Here is a 22,021-nt window from a genome sequence, read left to right as displayed (position 1 = left end):
GCAAATTGCTTTATCAAGTTTATTAACTTTGACTAATAGCAATTAATACCCGCAATAAAAAGCTAATCTAAGCTCGCAACCATAAAATCCGAACGCAGTCCATTTTATGTGACAAAAGCCGCAGCTATGCATAACTCGCCCTTTTTTTCCCCGACTTGCTTATTGTTTGGTGGCTTGGCCAGCGTAGAGCAATTGTCAACAACCTTAAGCATGGCTTAGCTTGGCAGTGGGGCTGTCTTCATTACTGACGACATCCTTTCAAGCAATTTTTTGGTAAGGGGCCAGCCAGACTAAGGAATGCGAGTGCCAGCTAAATGCCACAAGCAAACTGTTATTTGTCTATTATCCTCGCATACTTTACGTACCGCAGCCAAAAAGCTATTGTTGTCATGCGTTTGAGTGTGTGTGTGTGTACCCTCTTGGCTTATTGTCGCCCATGTTGTCGCTGGCGTATCCTTTGCAATCAGCAAACATTTGGCAACTAAATTCGCCAAAGCAGTAAATTCTCCAACTGCCACAGTCATACTCAACAATCAGCTACTTTAATCCCATACCGCTGCTGCCCCAGCTGCTTGTTGCTATTGTTGCTCATTTCCGCCACATTCAGTTGCCTTACTTAATGGCCAAGCTGCAAGCTGCTAAAACCCTAAATACCCCCAACCACCACACCACACCACCCACTGAAGCGTAGAGTCAAGTCAACATTTTTTGGGCGCACTTAAATGGATTAAAAATATTTTTGTGCATTCGATATGCGAGCACGAAGTACGTATACGTATACGTATACGTAATACGTATGTGTAATGCTTTTACTTAGTGAGCCAGCAAATGTAGTCAAGGAATTTCATTTGGCAAAACTTTTTGCGAAAATGTAGTTGTTACCAAAGTTAGAGAATTTCATGTTAAGCATACGCAGTGTGTGCACTTGTCCATTAAACGTACTTGCTATAAAATCCATGCTGATTGTGCTTCAGTCAAGTAATTAGTTATTATTTTATGTTGGAAACATTAAAATGGCTGTTGGTGTTGAGTTGAGTGCACTCAGAGCTTATGCTATAAACTATTCAAAGATTTGCTGGCTGAACAACTTTTAAATACTTTCCCTAACCATAGCCAACTAAGCGCCATTCATCTTAGCATATAAAATTTTCAAAAACTATAGCATACTTTACTGCGGCGCCATAGCTTACCATTCCTTAAGCTATTTAGCATTAGCATATGCCTTTTTTTTGTTTTCTGTCTGACCTGACGTGCGTTTAGTTGGCTTGCCCATCAACCAACCAACCAGCCACCCACACTCTGCAAACTTTTTGGGGCATTTAAGTGAGCTAAGCCTTTTTTAAAAGCTTTTGGGTACACACTGCTAAATGCGCATTATCATTAAAATGTGAAAAGTTCATTTCGCTCGTAAATTACCAAACGTGATGCGGTAGCATTTACGCCAGCTGCTTCATAACTTGCCCAGGCGAGCGCGCGCGCGTTAAAAATGCATGAGCCAAAAGTTTTGCCAAACAGCCAAAATACAAAAAAAAATAAAAAATGATTTAAAAATTTATAGCCGAAGCATTAAGCATTAATTTTGATTTCCACTTGTCTGTGCTGTGCTGTTCTGTTCTGTGCTGTTGGCAATTAACATAAATTTCTTGTTTGCACATTTAGGTCGACCGGAGCCCACTGTAACCTGGTTAAATGGCACACGCATATTGGAGGCGGGCAGCGGCGTTTCAATGGGTCGTCATGTAACTGTCAATCGCTTGGAGGTGCCACAAATAACGCGCGCAGCGCTCAACAATACTTATCGCTGTCAGGCCTCAAACACCAAACTGGTGGCGCCTGTAGAGCGCAGCATACGCATTGAAATGTTATGTAAGTCGACAAGCTGCAAAAAAAACAGTTACAGTTACAGTCTGTGCTATATGTATATTGATATTTTGCAGTGCGACCCACGTCAGTCAATTTGACCAACAAGCTCAAGGTATTCTCTTCAAGCACACAATATAATCTCACCTGCATTGTCGCTGGCTCGGTGCCTGATACCGAAATCAGATGGACACAAAATAACAGACCCTTCAAACGTGGCACGGTAAGCGCTCGCTCAATATGTATATGCCAATCATAGTTTTATTTATCACAATGAGCAGCTGCCTTGCAATTTTCTAATCGATTTTACTCTACGTCCACACAGCTGTCCACAAGTCAAGGCAACGGACGCGTGCTATCCACTTTGTCATTTTATCCGCAACCCGAAGACGACGGCACCATGCTCAAGTGCGAAGGCTCCAATCCACGTTTGCAGAACTCGGCCATTGAGGATTCGCTTATGCTCAATGTTATGTGTAAGTGCTAAGAATATATTTTAATTTAAGTTGCATATGCTACATTAATATGTAAGCTGCATTAAAGCAAGATTTGTTTACTTATTTAGACACAAAAATATTTAGAAATCATTCAAATGTCACCAACAAATAAATAATTCACAGAAATTTAATGCACAGCTTAAGCAATTTATTTGCTAAAATAAATACGTAGCCCATTGCTTTTATTTATAATTTCTACTGCAGTGCATTTGTCTCTAGCGAAAAATTTACTTACTCAGCAAAGTTTGTTGAGTTGCGTATTTAAGCTGATTGCTTTAAAATTCGAACTTAAACTTTTGCTTTGTCACAAGCTGCGACAATCATAAATTTATTGAATTTTAAAATCGCGCAAGTGGCGAATATATAGCTGGCTATAAGCCGAGGCCAAGGCATAAATAATAAAATATATAAGTGCTTGCACTGACTTTAAGCCAACATAAAATGACAGAGAAAAAATAAGTTACACCCACACACACACACACACACAGAGAGAGGACCGTGTAACATAAATAATTACAATATTTATAGTGAGCAACTTGTAAAAGTATAAATAACTCTTCAAAAAAAAATAACTTTGTCATAAAAGTCAACAGCAAAGTTTCGGGTGCGTTTGTGTGTGTTTCTCAATATATTGGCAACAATATTATGTTATAAAAATGAAATTGCACTAAACTTTTTATGGTGATCCATCATCGATTTGTGTGTGCACACACACAAATTGGGCACACAGACAACAACAAAACAATTTTAAATTAAAATATTTTGTCTTGTGTGCAACACTTTTGTCTCTCAGCCAAACGATGCGCTGTTAACTTTTACGTTGCCACCTCGCAGCGTGTGGCAGGCAAAGGCTACTTTGCCACATTTTATGTGGCCATAATATCTTGCGCCTTTTTTTCAACCATTTTTATAATCGTCTCTGCACGACGGCAACATTTTAATTTAAAGCGTGCGCACATAAAAATATGTTTATGAAAAAAGAGAAAACAAGGCAAATGCAATTAAAGCGCCTGTGTTAATTACATTATGTAGCATTAATAAATTGTTGTTTACAGATCCGCCACAGGTAACACTATCGCTGGGCTCGACGCTGCGTCCCGATGACATCAAAGAGGGCGACGATGTCTACTTTGAGTGCCACATTAAAGCGAATCCCAAGGAGCATCGCATCACCTGGTCACATGATGTAAGTATCGAATGCTGTAAGTGTCAAAGGCGCTAAAACTAATTTGCATGGCACTCTCCGTCTCTCTCTCCGCAGGGCTTACCTGTCACTCAGAACGTTTCCTGGGGCATCATTATATCCACGCGCTCGCTGGTGTTGCAACGCGTGGGACGTGTGCACTCCGGTTTCTATGCCTGTGCCGCTGCCAATGATCGAGGTGAAACGCAGAGCGCATTGGTTAATCTACGCATTCGCTGTAAGTTTAAAAATTTACTTTAAACACTCATTTACACACACACACACACACAGCTGCACACTAAAAATTATGCTGACAGTTGCTTGTCAAGTGAAGCGTATATAAACATACATGCATAAAATTTATGCACAAATAGACAACAATGCACAATTTACAGCCGCATACACACACATAGACTGACAACTGCTGTCAGTCTAACTAACAGACTATAAAAGCCAAAAATTTATAAAATGACCCAACAAATCTTTGAACGCTAACCACACACACATACATACACACAAGCACACAATTGTGTGTTCATTTGTTATGAAATGTTTTATGCAAGTGTTGTAATTTTTAAACATGTCGCTGGTGTCGGCTACACTGCAACAAAATATGATAGAGTAGCAAATTCAATTTTAAATGCAAGCCTACTACTTCAAATAAATAAGATTAAATATTTAACAAACATTAGTAAGTACCAGCAAAGCTGAAACTAAGACTGTTAAAAATAATAATATGAACCAAAGACTGTTAAAAATAATAATATGCTTGAATTTATTAGCTGCTGTGTTTTTCTTAGTTTTTAAAAATTGCTACAGTAACTGAAAAGTTTTGCTTAAAATTATAATATAATTCAATGTTCAATTAATTCGTTTTATTACTACATTTAAACATATGATTTTTATTTAAACACAACTCAAATTATAAATCTTACTGCCAGCTAAATTGTTTAATGTTTATAGCAGCATTCAATCTTTTACAAATAGTGGCTATAAATTCTTAAAATTATAATTGTTGGCCAAACGCAGAAATCGCATTAAATGGACTAACAAGCTAACAGTTTATAGCAGTAGCAACATATCATAGTTAATCAACTGTTTTCAATTTGCAATATAAATACATATGTTCAACACATGCATATTAATACGCATGTGTGTGTGTGTGTGTGTAAGTTTATGGGCTAACAATGGGCGCATAAAATGATTGCTAGCCTTTTGTATGCACACAAATAGCAACGCACACACACACACACAAGCAAACATGTAATACATATTGAAAATGTCTCAATTACCGTTATAGAGCGTTTACTTCCGACTGTTTTTCTAAATAATTAATGATGCTTAAATACGATATAAATGTATGAAATTGTAAGGGGCGCATGCATAAACTTAACACGTCAGCTGTGCGTTAATGTTAGAGCTGGGGGGCAGCTGTATGAGTGTGTGTGTGTGTGTGTGTGTGGGGTGGTTAATAAAAATGAATGATATGCTTTTATTATTGGAAGCACATAGTCATTGTAAAACCATTTATAATTATGAACTGGGCAGCAAAAACAGTTAGGGCAGCTATATGCATGTGTATCAGTGTGTGTGTGTATTTTATGGAAAATTCAATTTAGCATTGTGCATATTTAATGCAGTTGCAAAAACTCTTGTTTAATATGCAAATACATGTTGCAAGTGAATAGTAGTTGTAGTAACTAAAAACCGACAACAAATTCACATTAAGTTTATGCAATTAATTTTGTGCAAACAGCAATAACACGAAATATAATTTAGTTGATTTAACTAAAAAGAGAAAAATGTAATTACGCTACGGATTTGATGTGGTTAACTGCACAGCATTCAATTTGATTGAATTGAATTGAAATACCAAACATAAACCCCATGTTATTAACGCAAATTAGCTGCAAAAAGAATAAAACCCAAAGCAGCAAAAAAGAAAATTGCGGCATCAGCAGCAGCAGCAGCAGCAGTTGCTGCCACAAAATCGAAGACATCAGCAAATGTGCGCGCAGCGTTTGTTTGTCTTGCATTGCGTTACGCTTTTTGGATAATTGCGATAATTAAAAGCAAATAGCATGCAGAAAAAGGGATACAGAAAGCAGTGAGTGTGTGTGTGTGTATAAATAAGCACTGCCAATGCCAATGCATAATGGAAAATTCAGTTATTTGCACAAAGGCAACGCGCATACGCCACGTGTACAGCAGCCAGTCTTTAATAGACTGCAATTGGCATTTATAGCAGACAAAGCTTAAGCGCATAATGTAAATGCTTTAAGCGCTTGGCAAATTATTTACAAAGCCTGACAACGCACATAATTTTAAAGAATTTATGTTTTGCCGCAAAACAAAACTTTTTGAATAAAAAGCAAAACTTGCTTAAGGCATGGTTAAGGTTATGGGTATGTGGTAAGCGAGCAAGTTATGCTCAAAACTTTGGCACACACACACACACACACACGCAAGGCAATGACATTACTTTGAATAAATCATAAGCCAAGTATTAAAGTCGAAATGCGTGACAGTTGTTTGTTGAATTTGCATTTAATTTCGTGCAGAGACACAGACACAGGTGTCTGCTTATCAACAACATGAGCAGCTGCTGCTGCTAAATTGAAAAGCCGTCAATAGCTGCTTGCTGCTTTTTTAGCAATTTATAGACCAATGTCCAAGTCTCCAATAGCATATACTTAGTTTATAGCAACGCTAAGCTGTCAGTTACTAGCAGCTGCGCATTATTTTGCATTTTCTCACACATCTTTATACGATTTATCTTGCAGATGCGCCTGTTTGCAGCAGCAATGTGATTGGCGTTATTGGCGCCTCCTTGGAGGAGGCTGTGCCCATACCCTGTCGCGTCAACTCGGACCCCGCTGACATAGACTTCGAATGGACGTTCTCCAGCAGCGGCGAGCACTTTGAGGTGCCATCTGGACATTATGCTACTATACAGGATCCCACAATGACCACCAGCAGCGATGTGAAACGCACCATTGTTGAGGCCAATGAAACTCACTTCGAAAGCTATGGTAAGAGCTATGCATATGCAACACTCAAAAAATAGATAGAAAAATTTGCATGTGCTTGCGCTTGAGCAGGCATTTGCAAAATTTAAAGCAGTTTGAACTCAAGCAATTTGCTTGTTGTTGCTGTTGAGTTGTGTAGTAGTTATCAATATAACTCTTATGCACATAAATTGGTTTATCTATGCGTAGCCAGTTGGCTTGACTGCGCTGCTCAAGCGAGCAGAATTCATTTCATTTAACTAAAGCATAGAAGTTTACGCAGCTTATGAAAGCGTTGAAAGTTGCAATTTAAAATGAATACTAAAAATACTGCTAAAAATCTACTACTGCCAATAGACTTATATTCACTTTAATATTTAGTACAATTATTTATTTATTTCTGTTACCTTTGCTACTACTATTTTGCTAACTTTTACTGTATCCAATTCTAACTGCAGTCGAAACAGTCAGCGAGCTCATCTATACGCCCAAGGGAGAACGCGACTATGGCACTTTGGCTTGTTGGGGACGCAATGTCATTGGCAAGCAATCGGAGCCTTGTCTATTTCAGGTGGTGCCAGCAGGTAAGCGCGTCTTTCTATGAACTAATTACGTTACTCAACTATAACTCATTGTTTCGGTTTTGTTTGTTCTCTTTTTTGTAGCCAAGCCTGGTGCGTTGCGCAACTGTACACTGCGTCCATATGTGGTGACCTCGGCATCGTTGAATTCATCGAATCAGACGACAATGCATGGCAATCAAATGTTGCAAACACAATACGGCAGACACGATGCGAATTATCCGCACATGGAATACGTACGTGAGCGTAATGGTAATAAAACTCATGCTGCAACAGCAGCTGGCCATAAAATGTCCGGCAATAACAAAATCTATATGAAAAGCAAAATAAATGCTGTCAATATGAAATCTAATAATAAGCAAGCGCAGCTAAAATATCAGCAGCTGAATCAGGAGCAGTTGTTGCGCTTAAAAAAGCGCACATCATTTACACCAACGCAAACATTGGCGGCCATAGAAAAACAGCGACAACTCAAGCTACAGCAGCAGCAGCAACAGCAGCCCACTGGCAAGGGCGTGGCAGCGTCACATAACAAAACTGATGGATTATCAATGAAGCTTAAAACGGACAATAAGCGGCGAGTGCGGCGACAAAGTAAACAGCAGCCAGTAAGCAAACAGCTACGGGCAACAGCAGCAGCAGCAAAAACGGCAACGGCAACAGCCAAGAAAATCAAAAAGCTGCATGCAACAAAATCAAATTTATCATTGTCACATAAAGAACAGGCTGAAATTGTTGCACGCTACAATGTTAAAAGCAACAAAAGCAAGCTGCCTGCCAAGTATTTTAATAAGCGACAGAAAAACATGCAGCAGCAACAACAGCAACATAAACATAGCGAGGTAAACAAGCGCAGCAGCATAATCCATCATTTAGCTGCAGCAACAGCAAGCCGAAGAAAACGTCAGACAGTCCATGACAATATAGACGCAACAGCAGCAGCAGCGGCACAAGCAGCAGCAGCAGCAGCAATATCAACAGCCACAACAGCAATGGCAACTACCAGAGCCGCCGCTGGCAAAGATATTGATGTTGATAGCAGCAGCAGCAGCGGCGATATTGACAGCATGTTGGCTACAATACGTTTCCAGGACAATGCTGGCAAGCGACTGCTGCCGCCGAATGCGCCGCAAATTAGCAACCAGCCTGCGCCAGCAGCAGCAACAGTAGCTGCAATTAGCAGCAATAATGATGCAGCAGTGGCAACAACAACCAAAGATGTTGCCAAGTCAAACATTGATAAAGTCAGTGCTTCGTTGTCTGCAGCCAAGAACAATGCAGCAACTTTGGCCGACATGGAAGCGGACAATGATGACAACAATGACAATGCAGACGACGATGATAATGATGAAGACGAAGACGACAACGACAACGAGGACGATGAGGCTGACGAAGATGCTGCCATCACAGCAGCAGCTGCTGAGCTGGCGGCTGCTAATGATGATGCTGACTATTTGGCAGACGAAACTAGCGACTTGCTGGACTATGAGGCGGGCGATCTAACAGCGCTGGAGCAGCAGCTGCAGCTGGACAGCTTGGAGCAAGATGATGTTGCAGATGCTGCTGCTGCTGACGCTGATGACGATGATAACTACAATGTTAGCGACGATGACTTTGTAGCAAGTATTGCGCTAACAACAGCGGACACTACGACAACAACTAAAACGACGACGACGACGACAACTACAACGACGACAGAGCAGCCAGAGCAGCTGCCTACAGCGCTGCCCGCAGCCTGGCAGCAGCCACATTTCGATTACTCACGCATGGAGTACAGCTTCAGCAACGGCGTCGTCACACAAAGCCTCATTGGCGGTGGCGCCAATGGCTATGATGGCAATACAGCAGCTGCTGCTGGTGGCGGCACTATTAATTTCGACAACTATGACAACATTATCTATTCCACAATGGAGTTGGAGTGCATGCCTGGCTATGATGGTGGCCTGCAGCAGCAGTTCTATTTGGAGGCCTATGATTCAAAGACCAAGAAGCTGCGACTTAATATGAGCAGCACCTATGTGGATATGCCAGTGTTTCGCATTGATTTAACGGGTAAGCTCTAAATGTTATTATAGAAACTTTTTGCTGTCCATCCGTCCATTCGTCTGTCTGTCTGTTCATTAGTTTATTTGCGTGTGGTTGAATTCACAGCTTGCTTGTGCTAAGGCGCTGGCATTACAACATTTTCAGCACTTGCTGCCGTAAGCCGCAAACTAAAGACTCGACTTTCATGCGGCCAACAACAGCAACAGCAACAACAACAATAAAACAAAAACAAATCAAAGTAACAAACTGAGCAAAAAGTTAAGCAAGCCAAATTGCGCGGCTTTGACTAGAGCGGGGGGCAACAGACACAGCAGCAACAGCAACAGCAGCAACAAGGACTATGCAATGCCACGCAGATTAATTAGTTGAGGCTGCCAGCAGCACATGCCTCTGCCTCTGCCCCACACTCTGCTCTGCTGAGCTGTTTGTTGTAATGAATTTTAGCTAGTCAGCAAAACTTTTATGCCAATGTAGGCGGGCACTGTTTAGTTGGCAATGATTTTTTGGCTGCTGCTGGCAATAGTCGTCGTCTCTTGCCAGTGGCAAGAATATTTTTGAAATTAAGTTGTTGAAAAACAAGATTTATTTTTGTTTGGGAACGCAAAAAATATTATCATATTATGTGCTGATTTGAAAGCCAAGCTAATGAGCCGCATGCGGCAGGCAACTTGGCACTTGCTGCTGCAGCAACAGCAGCAGCAGCAGCTGCTGTTAGCACCCGCCGTAGCTTCATCGATGACTTGAGGCCAAATATTTTTCGTGTGCGAGTCTGCGAGCGTTTGCATTTTGCGATATTTGCAAAGTCAAACGAAGCGTAAAGTCACGATTAGTTAGACAGGCGTGTTAACGACATTGGCTTTGGCTTTTGCTGCATGTGCCCCAGCAACTTATTGTTGTTGTTGTTGTTGCTACCGCTACTGCCGCCTGCGTTTGCCCTTTTTAGTAGTTTGCCATTTTAATGAGCTGCTATCGGGGAGTGCCACACAAAAAAAACTTTTAATGCGTAATATTACCAAAAAAAAAAAAAGAGAAGCGCAAAAAAAAAAACAAAATAATAATAAGCGAGCACGCAGAAAAGTTTTCATTGAATGCTTGCGTTGTAAAAGTTTCAGTTCTGCTGGCTGCGACGTGTTAATTAAATGCCTGTGTTTACCTAATGAAGTTTGCAGTCAAACTTTTTTTTTTTAAATTAATGATCGAGTCCAATGGCTAATGGTTTTCCACTCCTTCGTTTACAGATCTAACGCCCATGGATTACTATCCGGATGCGCATCCAGCATTGCATTTGGTTGTCTACAGTGTTAATCAGAAAGGACGCTCCGAGCCCATTGTGCTAGAAAATGTGCCCATCAATGAGGCGGACAAGCGTACAGGTAAGTCACCGTAACAATAACAAATACATGCAGAAAAAAGTTTACGCGCGCGCCTTGAAGTATGCAACGCGGCGTCAAAGTTGTCGTTGGGGGGGCCAAAGGCATTCATTGCTTTTTAAGCACCATTTCACCTTTAAAAAGTCATTCAAGTATTTGCATAGTCTGCTTAACCGTTTTAGTTTCTTCGCTTTTTTTGTTGTAAGTACAATTGTTCTTTTATTTAACGAGTTTTGTTTACGTTAGAGGGAGAGTTTGTGGCTGTGGCAGTTTTGCCCAAGTTGCCACTGCCACTGACCCAAAGTAGTGACACAAAGATTTCTTATTCATGCTTTTGTTGTACAACTTTGACGCTAATTTTCTTGCAAAACTTGAGATTTCTTTTATTTTCGCTTGTAAAAAGCATCTGACAAGCAATTTTTAAATATGCATGAAGCATAAAACGCTTACTAAAAATAAAATCGCATAAGTAATAATGTAAAATGCAATTTATTGTAAAAGTGCTATTTACATATGCATATATTGCAAATGGTAGAAATAATATTTATTTATACTAACAAATATTTTTTGATTTGATGAATTTTCACACGAATTCAACGAAACAAAACTTTGTAAGCAGTGTAAAAGTTTTTTAGTTTGCAAAAAGCTTTGGATTTGATATTAAAATGCGTATTTAAAGCGGCTTAAGTTTAGTAATTTGAACAATTTAATGTGACAAATTGTTAAAGCGCTTGCTAAATGCATTTACAATTGACAGCAGCAACAATGGACACACACACAAACACAATTGAAATAGCATATATGTATATATAGTTAAACACTTGGTGAGCCCATAAAGTAAAGATATTGCACAAATGTTGAACAAACAACAAAATCCACTCAATCATTGCGCTTAATACACATGCAAAAGCTGGTCAATTTGCAGTTGCCAAAACCAAACTATGTTATATACTATATGCACAAATATATATATAGAGATATGTTATGTTGTGTTATGTTATGCTGGCGTCTTATAGATATAGAGGTGTCAATATTTGCAGCTTGTGTTAAATTTAAAAGCATTTTCGTACGACACTTTAGTTAGATACTGCTGGCTGCTTTGGTTGCTTAGGGAGAGTCTTGGCAATTTTGCAAACATTTTACAATAGCAAATGCTTGATGCCACCACATTAATGTAAATATAATCAATTTCATGTTTTACCTTATACGTAAAAAAAAATACAAAAAAAAAGGAATAAAAGAAAGAGGAGCAGAGCAGAGCAGCGCAGATAAACGTAGCGCAGTGAAATATCTTGTTATGCTAAACTGACACACAGAGATTCCCCAAGAGTTACATTATACAGGCAAGCATGCCAGCACACAAATACACACACAAACACACACACACACATGCATACAACAAAGCCACAGCTGTGGCGTCAAGGTAACATAACACACACACAGGTGCACACATGCTTAACAGACGACAGCAGCGGAAACGTAACAGACACTGAAGAGTCTCTGTACAAAATATAAACGATTACTGTAAGACAAGAAAAAATATACATTAAACATGTCTTATCTGAATAAAATATCCCAAAAGACAACGCTGCTGAACGTAAAGTAAAATAAAATTATATACACATGCATATACATATATATATATATACTACTATATACACTTGGCAAATCGAAGTGCGCTTGGTGGTTTGGCTGTTGCTGATGAAAACAACAAAGTGATAGGCAAAAAGGCGAGCGATGATACACGGGATACATTGTTTGGCTTGCCAGCCAATACAGCAGCAGCAGCAGCAAACAACATTTTATAGTATATGCTGGTGTATGCTTACTTTGTGTAAACGTATAACGTAAAACGTAAACGTAAGCGCGCAGCGTAATCCCCATACATTTTAACCAATTCAGTTTTTCATCGCTTTCATCGAGTATCATTTATATCACAAACGGTAGAGCATTAAATTGAATTAAGCTTATAAGCAAGTGGGTGCGGGAGCTGCTCCCTGGCTGACTGGCGAGTGAGTGACTACAGTTGCTACTGCTGCTGCTGCTGTTGCTGTGTCCTGCACTCGCCAAATGAAACGCATACAAACAATTGGCTTATGAGAGCAGGCAAACGCCTTTGCCTCTGCCTGTGCCTCTGCCAATGTTTGTGATGTGCTGCTGCTGTTGTGGTTACTGCCAGCTTGTAGCATGCTTGAGTGTATCCTTTTTGGTTGCCTGGCTTATCTGCTTAAGTTGCAAGTACATGTTCATGTGTGCGTGTGTGTGTGTTTTCCCAGTGGTAACGCTGCTCGCCTTGTATTTGTTGTTTTATTGATAAATATTTGCACAAGTGTGAAAATTTCATTACTCCGCTGTGCTTATATTTAAATTACATTTCTTCTTTTTTTTTGCCGCACACAATCGATGCTGCGTATTTGTATTGAATTACCTTAATCATTCGGTATATATTGCGTATAAAAACACGTGTGTGCTTATCATATTAATTAAAATCACAATATAGCTAACAGTTTTGTTTCAAATGTGCAGTATATTTAGTATTTTTGCAAAAGTCATGTGCCAACAATTACAACACTAACAAACACACACATTTAAAAGTGCTTATATACATTTGTATGTGTGTGTGTGTGTCTGTGTGTGTTCGCTCCATACGCACTCATGCATAAATGAGCAATTTAGCTTGTGGCGCAGTTTCGTCAACATTTGGTACAGCAACAAATACGAAAACAACAACAGCTGCAAAAAAAGAAAATGAATATGTATAAAAAAAAATATTTATTGATTTGCCACATTGGCGCTGGCAGCTCGGCGGGCGTCTGGCTGACAGGCACAGGTTTATAAATTAGCAAGCAGCAGCTACAGCAACAGCAGCGGGAGCAGTTAGAAACGATTTTCGCTACGAGGATTTTTGGCCATTTTGCAATATTTGCTTATTGAAATTCTGTGTTGCATATCCGCAGGCGCGCATGATTTGTTGAATGTTAAATACGCTGTGCGCTGAAGGGAGAACTGCTGGGGGTGTGCATGGGAATGGTTAGGTAGCACATTTGGCAATTGTAAATGTAAACGAAATACTTATGGCCTTGTAATGCATATACAATTACGCCAAACAACAATTCAATAGCAAAAATAAACAGCTTTCAATTAAAAACATTAGCAAATACAAATAATACTTGCTACCAGCTAAATGCTAATTAGTTTGGAGTAGCAGCAGTTCGATAAATGCGATCTTGTTACAGTTTAACATGAGTGAGAGCGCTGCTAAACATTTATGTTAGTCTGTTTGAATGGTAGTAAAGTTGTATTGTTAAAGAAAAAGAAAACTATTCGAAATGTGTGTGTGTGTCCCTTAGGGCTGACGCTTTTGAAAGTTAATTAATTTGCAGTCGAACCGCTGCAGGCCACATGTGCTTTCTATCCCTAGGCATTGTTACCCCCAAACTGTTTAGCTAATGCTCAATATTTTGGCTCTTTGTAGATGGACGCATGGGCTTATCCATATTGCCCCTGGCTGCGCTCTTGACTGGCACGTTGTTTACCGTTGGCATTGCCGTATTATTTGTAGTGGTCATTGCAGTGCGTCGACGTCGCTGTCAAGGTGCACGCAACTTGTGCGATGACAAGGACAAGCATTTGGGTAAGTTCAGGCTTTGAATTTTTTGTGCTCTGCCGTTTGCTTGACTTTTTGCTTTGTTGCAGGCATGGATGTAACGGTAACGGCGCCGCTGGAAACAGGCGCTGGACATCAGCGGCTAGTGGTTGCCTATACGCTGAAGCAGGGCATTGAAAAGCAGCCGGACATACTGAGCGCACAAAAAAGCGCAACTGGCAGTGACACATCGTCACCTTTGGGAAATCGACAAAGTGGTTTATTTATGGGTGGAGGCGGCGGAGGCGGCGGTGTCAACTCTGCAGCAAATGCGTCCAACAGCGCTGCGAATCATAAAGCCGTAGATTATGTAAGTGCCAGTGGGCGTAGTCATATGGGTAAGGGGCGTTGCACAAAACTGACTTTGCCATTTGCCATATTGCAGGATGTGAATGCGCCGCACCTGAACAGCCCGCCCTCGCAGTCAAGCACACTGAAACTGGAAAGTGACAATGCCAAAAGTTATCAGACAGCAGCGCCAGCGGCAACAACGCTGCTGTACGATGCCATGCCCACGCTCAGTCGCTACGAGCAATTGGGCTTGAACATGCCCAGTTATGCTGCCGGCGCAGTTGGTAGCAACAGCACGCTGAGCTCGTCTGGCAGCACAGGCGGCGCCAGTCATTATGGGCAACATTTGCATCATACACTGCCACATGGTGGAGGAGTGGGTGCGTCGCAGCCCTCGAGCAGTCTGCCACGTGTGCGTGATCCGTTAACTTTGGCGGATTACCTCAACACCAGCAGTCTGATTGACTACAATCTGAGCAAGGCTGCTGCGCCGCTGCCCACGCACATGACGTTACCCAAGGGCCTAAGTGGTCTGCCCAGCAGCAGCACAAGCATATCGCCCTCGCCATCACAGCTTACAACCATCACACAAAAATCAAATGCTGGACGCAATCATATCATTACCGATACGCTGCCCGGACCGGAGAGCTGTGTCTAAGCACAGACAAGCAGCACTAAAGGGGGCGAGGCGTTTAAATGAAAAAGACTGGCGTCAAAAATAGAGCAGAGAACGATTATAAAGCGTAGAACGAAGCAAGCTATCGGCTGATAGCTTAGCCTAGGCAATAGTTATACTAGTTGTGCAGGCATTAAAATTCTCATTGTTAGACTTAAAAATAGAAAATGTAGTATGTAAAGTTGTCAGGCCAGCTAATGCGTTATCGATGCTATCGATTCATTTTCGACTGCCAGCGATAGTTTCAAGTCTATCGTAATACTATCCATTCATGTAATTCACTAATTCAATATACAACTTATTAGTTATTATCGATAGTATCAATAACGCTAGTTGCACAACTCTCTCTGTATTAGACTAAGTCAATGTATATGTGTATATGTATTTGTAAACGTGTGTGCATGTCTGTTTTTATATATGTTTAGTCTAGTTATAATCTATAGTGTGCTATACTTCAAGCCTGAGCATTTAGCAACAACAATTTACATTAATCAGCATATTGAGTGTTTAAGTAAGCGCCTAATTAACCAAAAAACTAAGAAACTTTTAAACATTATAGCTCGTAGTAAATTGTTGTAAAGCGGGTTCCTATAAACAATCATTTGTGCAGCCATCATTTAGTTGTTGCTAAAAGCTCAGGCTTAAATCCATACCGTCTTGTTGAATTGCTGTGTACTTCCAGTCAAAATCCAAACCAAACTGTGTTGCTGTTAAATCAATATCTTACCATTTTCTTGGCTCACCAAAAACACACACACATATCCCTCACTCGAAGAAGAAAAACAAAAACTGAGCCTATATAACGCAACTTGACCGCAACTATTTGAACAACTGACCCCAAGATCAAAGCAAACCGCACACATACTTAGACAGCCCAAGGGTAAAAGTTATATTGAACACGTCTTGCGCCATTGCGTGCCCAGTGCGCTGGTCATTATTTAACTTTTAAACACGCGCCAACAAAAGTGTTCCAACAGATTTGAATTTAATGTCGTAGCAGCAGTCACAGCCAACAAGTGAGCAATAAAAGAAAGTTTAGAAAAATATGCGATAAGCAAAAAACTCACACCACCCCCCACTTGGCTACATAATAAGCTCACGAACGATTGAATGCATATAAAAATATATATATATATAAAAAACTGGGCACGGGCTTTGTGCGCACGATAGCGCTAAAATGATGACAATAAATGGAAAAGTTTTTAATAAGCCAATAAAATGATTTATACGGGCGAATATAAGCTGAAAAATTGGACACCACTCAGCAAGGTTTATTTAGGACTAGAACTGTTGCTGCTGTTGCTAACAACGAAATTCCTTGGGTCAGTTGTGTTCTAAATAGTTGCGGCAGTTCGAAAAACTTTTAATTAGCATACAAGATTTTTAACAATTAAGCTGCCTTTTAAAAAGGCTTCTATTTGGGCATTTGTTATCAACGCATGTTTGCATATCAGTAATGCACAAAAAAAGAAAACTAAAAATTAAAAAAAATATACTATAAATTAATTAATATAAAAACTTTATAGCAAGAGTGGCATAAGTGTTTTACAAGTCTATCATATCATTTCCATTTTTGAAAAAAAGAAAAACCATATAGCAAAGTTGTTAGTAAGCCTAGAAAAAATCATATTTATAAACTTAGTAACATTAATTGTGAATATAACTAGCGTTTAATAATATAGTTGATACTACAGTAAACTACTAAGCGACAAAAATCATATATACTTCCTGTGAACCCCGTCTGTCTCTCTCGCCCTTTACCCTTGCTGTAGATACTGAAAAAGAAATTGTTGAAAATTTTTGAAAACAATATCATGTAGCGAAACGTACATACATATAAATAATTATTAAATGTATAACTAAATGAAACATTGTATATATCAATACATGCATTTTATAACTATAAGTGACATAAAATATAATAAAATGAAATGAAAGCACGACATTGTAACTAATCTATGTAAAAAACATGCTTAAAATATTTGTGATAAAGTAATAGTGTTAATGCATAAGTAATAAAATATGACATATTATGAGAAATAACTATAGTTTACCTTTATTTTATTTAAATAATTGTTTTGTGTTATGAATATTGGAATGTTAGCTGCCCGTAGAGAAATGAAATCACAAAGTTATCGAATCCTTGATGAGCAGTCGCAGTAATAGACTTAACAGCAATGCCAAGAGTTAGAATTATACATATGTTATTATTATTCTGGCTTCACTGCTTGTTGACTCGTCAAAGGTCGACACACAACTGACATGCTGGAGACTCGCTTGCTGTCCTGCCAGCCTCTCACCCACGAAATTCGTAGGCGCTCGATCGCTCTCCGCTATGAGAGCATCGCTGATTTGTTGCTGAGCGGTCAATGTGCATCGTGGTGAGTGGGTTTTTATTGAGCATTAGCGATAGACTGCCTTGAGGCTTAAAAATCATTTGACTTAAGCACACTTCTTATCACAACATTGATGACAAATGGAAATGCCCAAAATATTTGTAAAACAAAACATTTAACTCAACATTTGATCTGCTTCGGAAATATATTTAACACATGTATTATAATAAATAACAACATTATTCATTTTACTTTTTAATGAGTTTCTAAATTAATTGTTTTTTAAGCTGCTCAAATTACCAGCTTTCATATTAAACATACAATATGACTAATACGCACTGTGCAACAAAAGTCTGTTTCAATTTAATAATCAGCCAAATATTATAAGGAAAATACCAAGTATAAAATGTACATAATAATTACTAGATTACATTTGTCTACTGCATTTAATACTTAAATATGTTTAACAAGCTAATCAGTCAGCATACAAAACGTTTCAAAAAAAATTAAAATTCTCGTTAAGAAACAGCTGTGATAGTTTTGCCCGATTAGACGCGTATACATGATATGAATATTAGGCTATAGCCGACAGACAGTTACACTACATGCCTGTTTTACATTTTTAACATAAAATGCGGAACTAAAAAGTGTATAGCATAGTTGCAGTCAATTCAGCAGACTAATTTAGAGGCTTGAGACTGAAGACAATGACCAGAGCCAGCAACCCCCACTGCGCTAGCAAACACACAAAGTCATACAAATAATACACATTTACAATTAACGAAACGAGCGTCTGATTATAAATCTGTGGATTTGGATTTTTCGTTTGTTGGGTTCAGTGTCAAGCTGGCGTTGAAGGCAGCAAGTAAAAATTTTATTTGCTATGAAGTATTGCATTTGCTATCTGCTGCTGCTGGCTGGCATGCTGGAAATAAATGCCAGGGTAAGTGCACTACTTATCAGATGGTATGCATATATAAATATTAAATTGTTATAGCGTCATCGTGCTAAGGTCAATGACAAGCTGCCCATAACACTTTACTATGAAGCGCTTTGTCCATATTGCATGCAATTTGTTACGGAGCAACTGAATCCTGCAATGATACGCCAGGATCGTTTGCCTTATACGGAACTAACGCTAGTGCCCTATGGCAATGCCAGGGTAAAAGTTTATAACAATTATAAGCGCAAGCTTTAAACTATGTTTGTGTTTAGGAGAACGAGGCGGGCAATGTTGCTTGCCAGCATGGCGTGGATGAATGCGAGTTGAATGCCTGGCATGCTTGTATTCTAGAGCATCACGATGTCATCGAGTCCTTGAAGCTTATAGCCTGCATGATGCGCAGTCGCAAGAATAAGCTTGACAAGTGTGCAGATCGTTACAATATTAACGTTACTGCTGTTAAGGATTGTAAAAAGAGCCGCAGCGTTGATGATATTTTGCAAAAATATGCCGTGGCAACAAATAGGGTGCCGCATTCAGGTGTGCCAGCAGTAGCTATAGACAATGTAAGTAGGTGTAGCTTAAAGCATTAAGCAATTGTAACTCAAGCTTAAACACTTACTTAGGTTTACAATGATCAGGAGCAGGAGTATATATCGGAAAATTTTGATGCTGCCTTTTGCGCTAAATATGAAACAAAGTTTGACAAGAAGCTACCGAACTGCGCGTAATCAATGTTTACACAAATTATACTTTCTTATCAACTAATTCAATTTAAAATATTTACATATTAATATACATTACATGCCGTACAATAAACAATTGTCAAACAATTTTAAAATTTAAACGTAGTATTCGAAAAAATAAAAATATTTTAATTAGATACATAAATCCACGCTCACATCTTTTGCTGCAGCAGCTCCAAAATTCTATCCAGCTTTGCAGCTTGCTTAGCTTCAAAGTCATCCAGTCTTTTAGCAATAGATTTCTCAAGCAGCTCCAGCTTATCATGCAGATCATTAATATTATTCTTTAGCGACACGAACTTCTCTAACATGAGATCATTATCTTGCTTGCTTTGTAAGCCACCTTTCTGCAGCAGTTCCTGCATTCTTGCTATGTTAATGGGTTTCTGCAGCTGTGTAGTAATGCCATTGGGATTAGGTGCTATATGCAACATAGTACCAAACACGCAAATCTCTTTAGCCGACGTTAGTAGCTTTAGTGTAATGTCTGCTATGCCGGAACGATCAATTTCTACATCATAGCGATAAGGTCTAATTGGCACATCACTGTCATCTGGCTCCACAGCAGTACCATGCTTGGTTTCCAAATACTCCTGGCTTGGTCCTACGAATATTTCCACTTTGGATGTGCTGCAAACTAGCGTAATGGCCGCTATTTTAAAGCGCGGCAAGATTTGAAATTGTAGCTCGCATGGCACAGTAGGGCCTTCATTATTGGAAAATAACACAGCGCGTTCCTCATTTACCACATCGTCCAAGTCGGGTCTAAGTTTAAACAAATTTTTATTAATGTCATTGCCTGACAGTTTATATATGTATACAATTGCAATAAGTAAACCTGTTTGGGCGTGTGTACAAAGGAACTTCTTTGTCTTACTTTTCAAATACATCTTCCTCGGATATGCGAGTCGCCACCAGTTGGCCTAGCTCCTGTCCAGCTACTCGCGTCCAGCTACAGCGTGCATCAACTTGTTCCGCCTTGCTGTCCATTTTTTAATTAATAAATGTTCTTATCAACAAACCAAATGCAACAATGTTTTGCTTATATTCTTCTTCTAGCCACCAGCACTCTAGGACTGTCCACCTGTTGCAAAAACAAACGCAGGGCTGCAAGCTAACTATGTTATGGTAGAACGTTAACGCAATTCGTTTGAAAAATACGCAGCGAAAGTTTATTTAATGAAATTGATAAAGTAACAGCTTATTTTTGTACAATATCAAAAATTAAATATACTAAATTTGCTTTCTAATAATGTTTGGCAAGAGCTTTAAACTTTTCAAACATACGCGCCTTAAGCAGCGCAGCCAACTTTACGTAGCTAAATACAACGTAACAGCTGAGTACGTAACACAATTAATTCTAATCAAAAAGGCAGCGTAACCCTTTACTTTTAATGAATGCTGATAAGTGTATATATTTAAATGTATTTTACTTGAAATGTAAATGTCAATAGTTCATTTTAAAAGCTTCTAACTCATCTTCATTGCCTTTTTCAAATAATCCCGCCAAAGGCAGCCCAGCTAACTTCATGTTATCAATTGAGGGGGTGGTAGAGTTGATTTTCGCATTTGACAACTACGACCTTGTTTGGCGCCCGTGTAGGTCATACATAATCCAAAAGAAAAGCGACAGTGCTAAGAGCGCCGCGCCGAGAGTCTAACACAATTTTTCGCAAACTAATCAAAGCAGCAAATATGGGTGGCAAATATAAGATTGTTATGGTACGCCATGGCGAGTCCGAGTGGAATCAGAAGAACCAATTTTGCGGCTGGTTTGACGCCAATCTGAGCGAAAAGGGTAAACAAAAACAAGAAAAAAAAACAAGCTCTTATCAAATCATTGATTATGTGTGTATGTATATAAACAGGCCAGGAAGAGGCACAAGCTGCGGGCAAAGCTGTTAAAGATGCTGGCCTGGAATTCGATGTGGCACACACTTCGGTGCTAACGCGCGCACAGGTGACTTTGGCCAACATACTGAAGGCCAGCGGTCACAAGGAGATACCCATCCAGAAGACCTGGCGTTTGAATGAGCGTCACTATGGTGGCCTGACCGGTCTGAATAAGGCGGAGACGGCAGCCAAGTATGGTGAGGAGCAGGTGCAAATCTGGCGTCGCAGCTTCGATACACCACCACCTCCAATGGAACCTGGCCATGCCTATTATGACAACATTGTCAAGGATCCTCGCTATAAGGATGGCCCCAAGCCGGAAGAGTTCCCAATGTTCGAGTCACTCAAGCTGACCATTGAGCGTACACTGCCGTACTGGAACGATGTCATCATTCCACAGATGAAGGAGGGCAAGCGCATACTGATTGCAGCTCACGGCAACAGTCTGCGCGGCATTGTCAAGCATTTAGATAGTGAGTAACGCTATGATTTAAGCCTGTATTTGTTGCTAGACTAAACATACTCTTTGCAGATCTCTCTGAGGATGCCATTATGGCTTTGAATCTGCCCACTGGCATACCTTTTGTCTATGAGCTGGATGAGAACTTCAAGCCAGTGGTGTCCATGCAGTTCCTCGGCGATGAGGAGACTGTAAGGAAGGCTATGGAAGCTGTTGCTGCTCAGGGCAAGGCAAAGTAAATGCCGACTGTTTATCAGAAAGTCATGTCCAGTGGCACAATATACAACAGCTTGAAGCTGCTGCTATTCCCTTCTGCATCGTTGTTGTCTTTAATGTAGCGTTATAGGCTTGAAATCCCACAAACTACCGTTAATAAATAATTTATTTAAAAGGAATACTCACTGTTAAAAGAAAACACAAGTTAGTTTGCTGATTTACTGGGAGCCAAATGAATCAAGTCTGGAGCACTCATAGTTCAACAATCA

At 39.7% G+C, this 22,021-nt stretch overlaps 4 protein-coding genes across 4 annotated transcripts in view; 3 read left to right on the top strand and 1 right to left on the bottom strand.

Moving 5' to 3' along the window:
- The window catches only part of LOC108603787, a 57,821-nt gene extending 41,194 nt beyond the window's left edge, over positions 1–16,627 (top strand). Inside the window, exons 6-17 of the mRNA XM_017992883.1 lie at positions 1,660–1,866; positions 1,938–2,083; positions 2,186–2,336; positions 3,413–3,543; positions 3,619–3,778; positions 6,324–6,572; positions 7,007–7,132; positions 7,214–9,181; positions 10,414–10,548; positions 14,021–14,179; positions 14,242–14,501; positions 14,577–16,627. Coding sequence (XP_017848372.1) covers positions 1,660–1,866; positions 1,938–2,083; positions 2,186–2,336; positions 3,413–3,543; positions 3,619–3,778; positions 6,324–6,572; positions 7,007–7,132; positions 7,214–9,181; positions 10,414–10,548; positions 14,021–14,179; positions 14,242–14,501; positions 14,577–15,140 — 4,256 coding nt within the window. The 3' untranslated portion in view covers positions 15,141–16,627. The remainder of the gene's footprint in view (positions 1–1,659; positions 1,867–1,937; positions 2,084–2,185; positions 2,337–3,412; positions 3,544–3,618; positions 3,779–6,323; positions 6,573–7,006; positions 7,133–7,213; positions 9,182–10,413; positions 10,549–14,020; positions 14,180–14,241; positions 14,502–14,576) is intronic.
- Positions 16,628–18,313: 1,686 nt separating this feature from the next.
- LOC108603906 (GILT-like protein 2) lies at positions 18,314–19,244 on the top strand. The gene is made up of 4 exons (XM_017993088.1): positions 18,314–18,437; positions 18,492–18,656; positions 18,710–19,003; positions 19,064–19,244. The coding sequence occupies exons 1-4, from the start codon at positions 18,378–18,380 to the stop codon at positions 19,166–19,168; spliced, it is 624 nt and encodes a 207-aa protein (XP_017848577.1). The 5' UTR covers positions 18,314–18,377; the 3' UTR covers positions 19,169–19,244.
- A 4-nt stretch (positions 19,245–19,248) lies between these two features.
- LOC108603905 lies at positions 19,249–22,014 on the bottom strand. Its single transcript, XM_017993086.1, has 3 exons — positions 21,939–22,014; positions 20,061–20,267; positions 19,249–19,948 (listed from the first exon to the last, which is right to left on the bottom strand). Exons 2-3 carry the CDS (start codon positions 20,171–20,173, stop codon positions 19,336–19,338), a joined length of 726 nt encoding a protein of 241 aa, XP_017848575.1. The 5' UTR covers positions 20,174–20,267; positions 21,939–22,014; the 3' UTR covers positions 19,249–19,335.
- On the top strand, positions 20,807–21,931 carry LOC108603904 (phosphoglycerate mutase 2). The gene is made up of 3 exons (XM_017993085.1): positions 20,807–20,981; positions 21,052–21,549; positions 21,609–21,931. Exons 1-3 carry the CDS (start codon positions 20,879–20,881, stop codon positions 21,773–21,775), a joined length of 768 nt encoding a protein of 255 aa, XP_017848574.1. The 5' UTR covers positions 20,807–20,878; the 3' UTR covers positions 21,776–21,931.
- Positions 22,015–22,021: the final 7 nt, after the last annotated feature.

Source organism: Drosophila busckii, chromosome 3R (genome assembly GCF_011750605.1).
Source record: "Drosophila busckii strain San Diego stock center, stock number 13000-0081.31 chromosome 3R, ASM1175060v1, whole genome shotgun sequence".
Classification (NCBI taxonomy): Eukaryota; Metazoa; Arthropoda; class Insecta; order Diptera; family Drosophilidae; genus Drosophila; species Drosophila busckii.
This window is presented reverse-complemented; position numbering and strand designations above follow the sequence as displayed.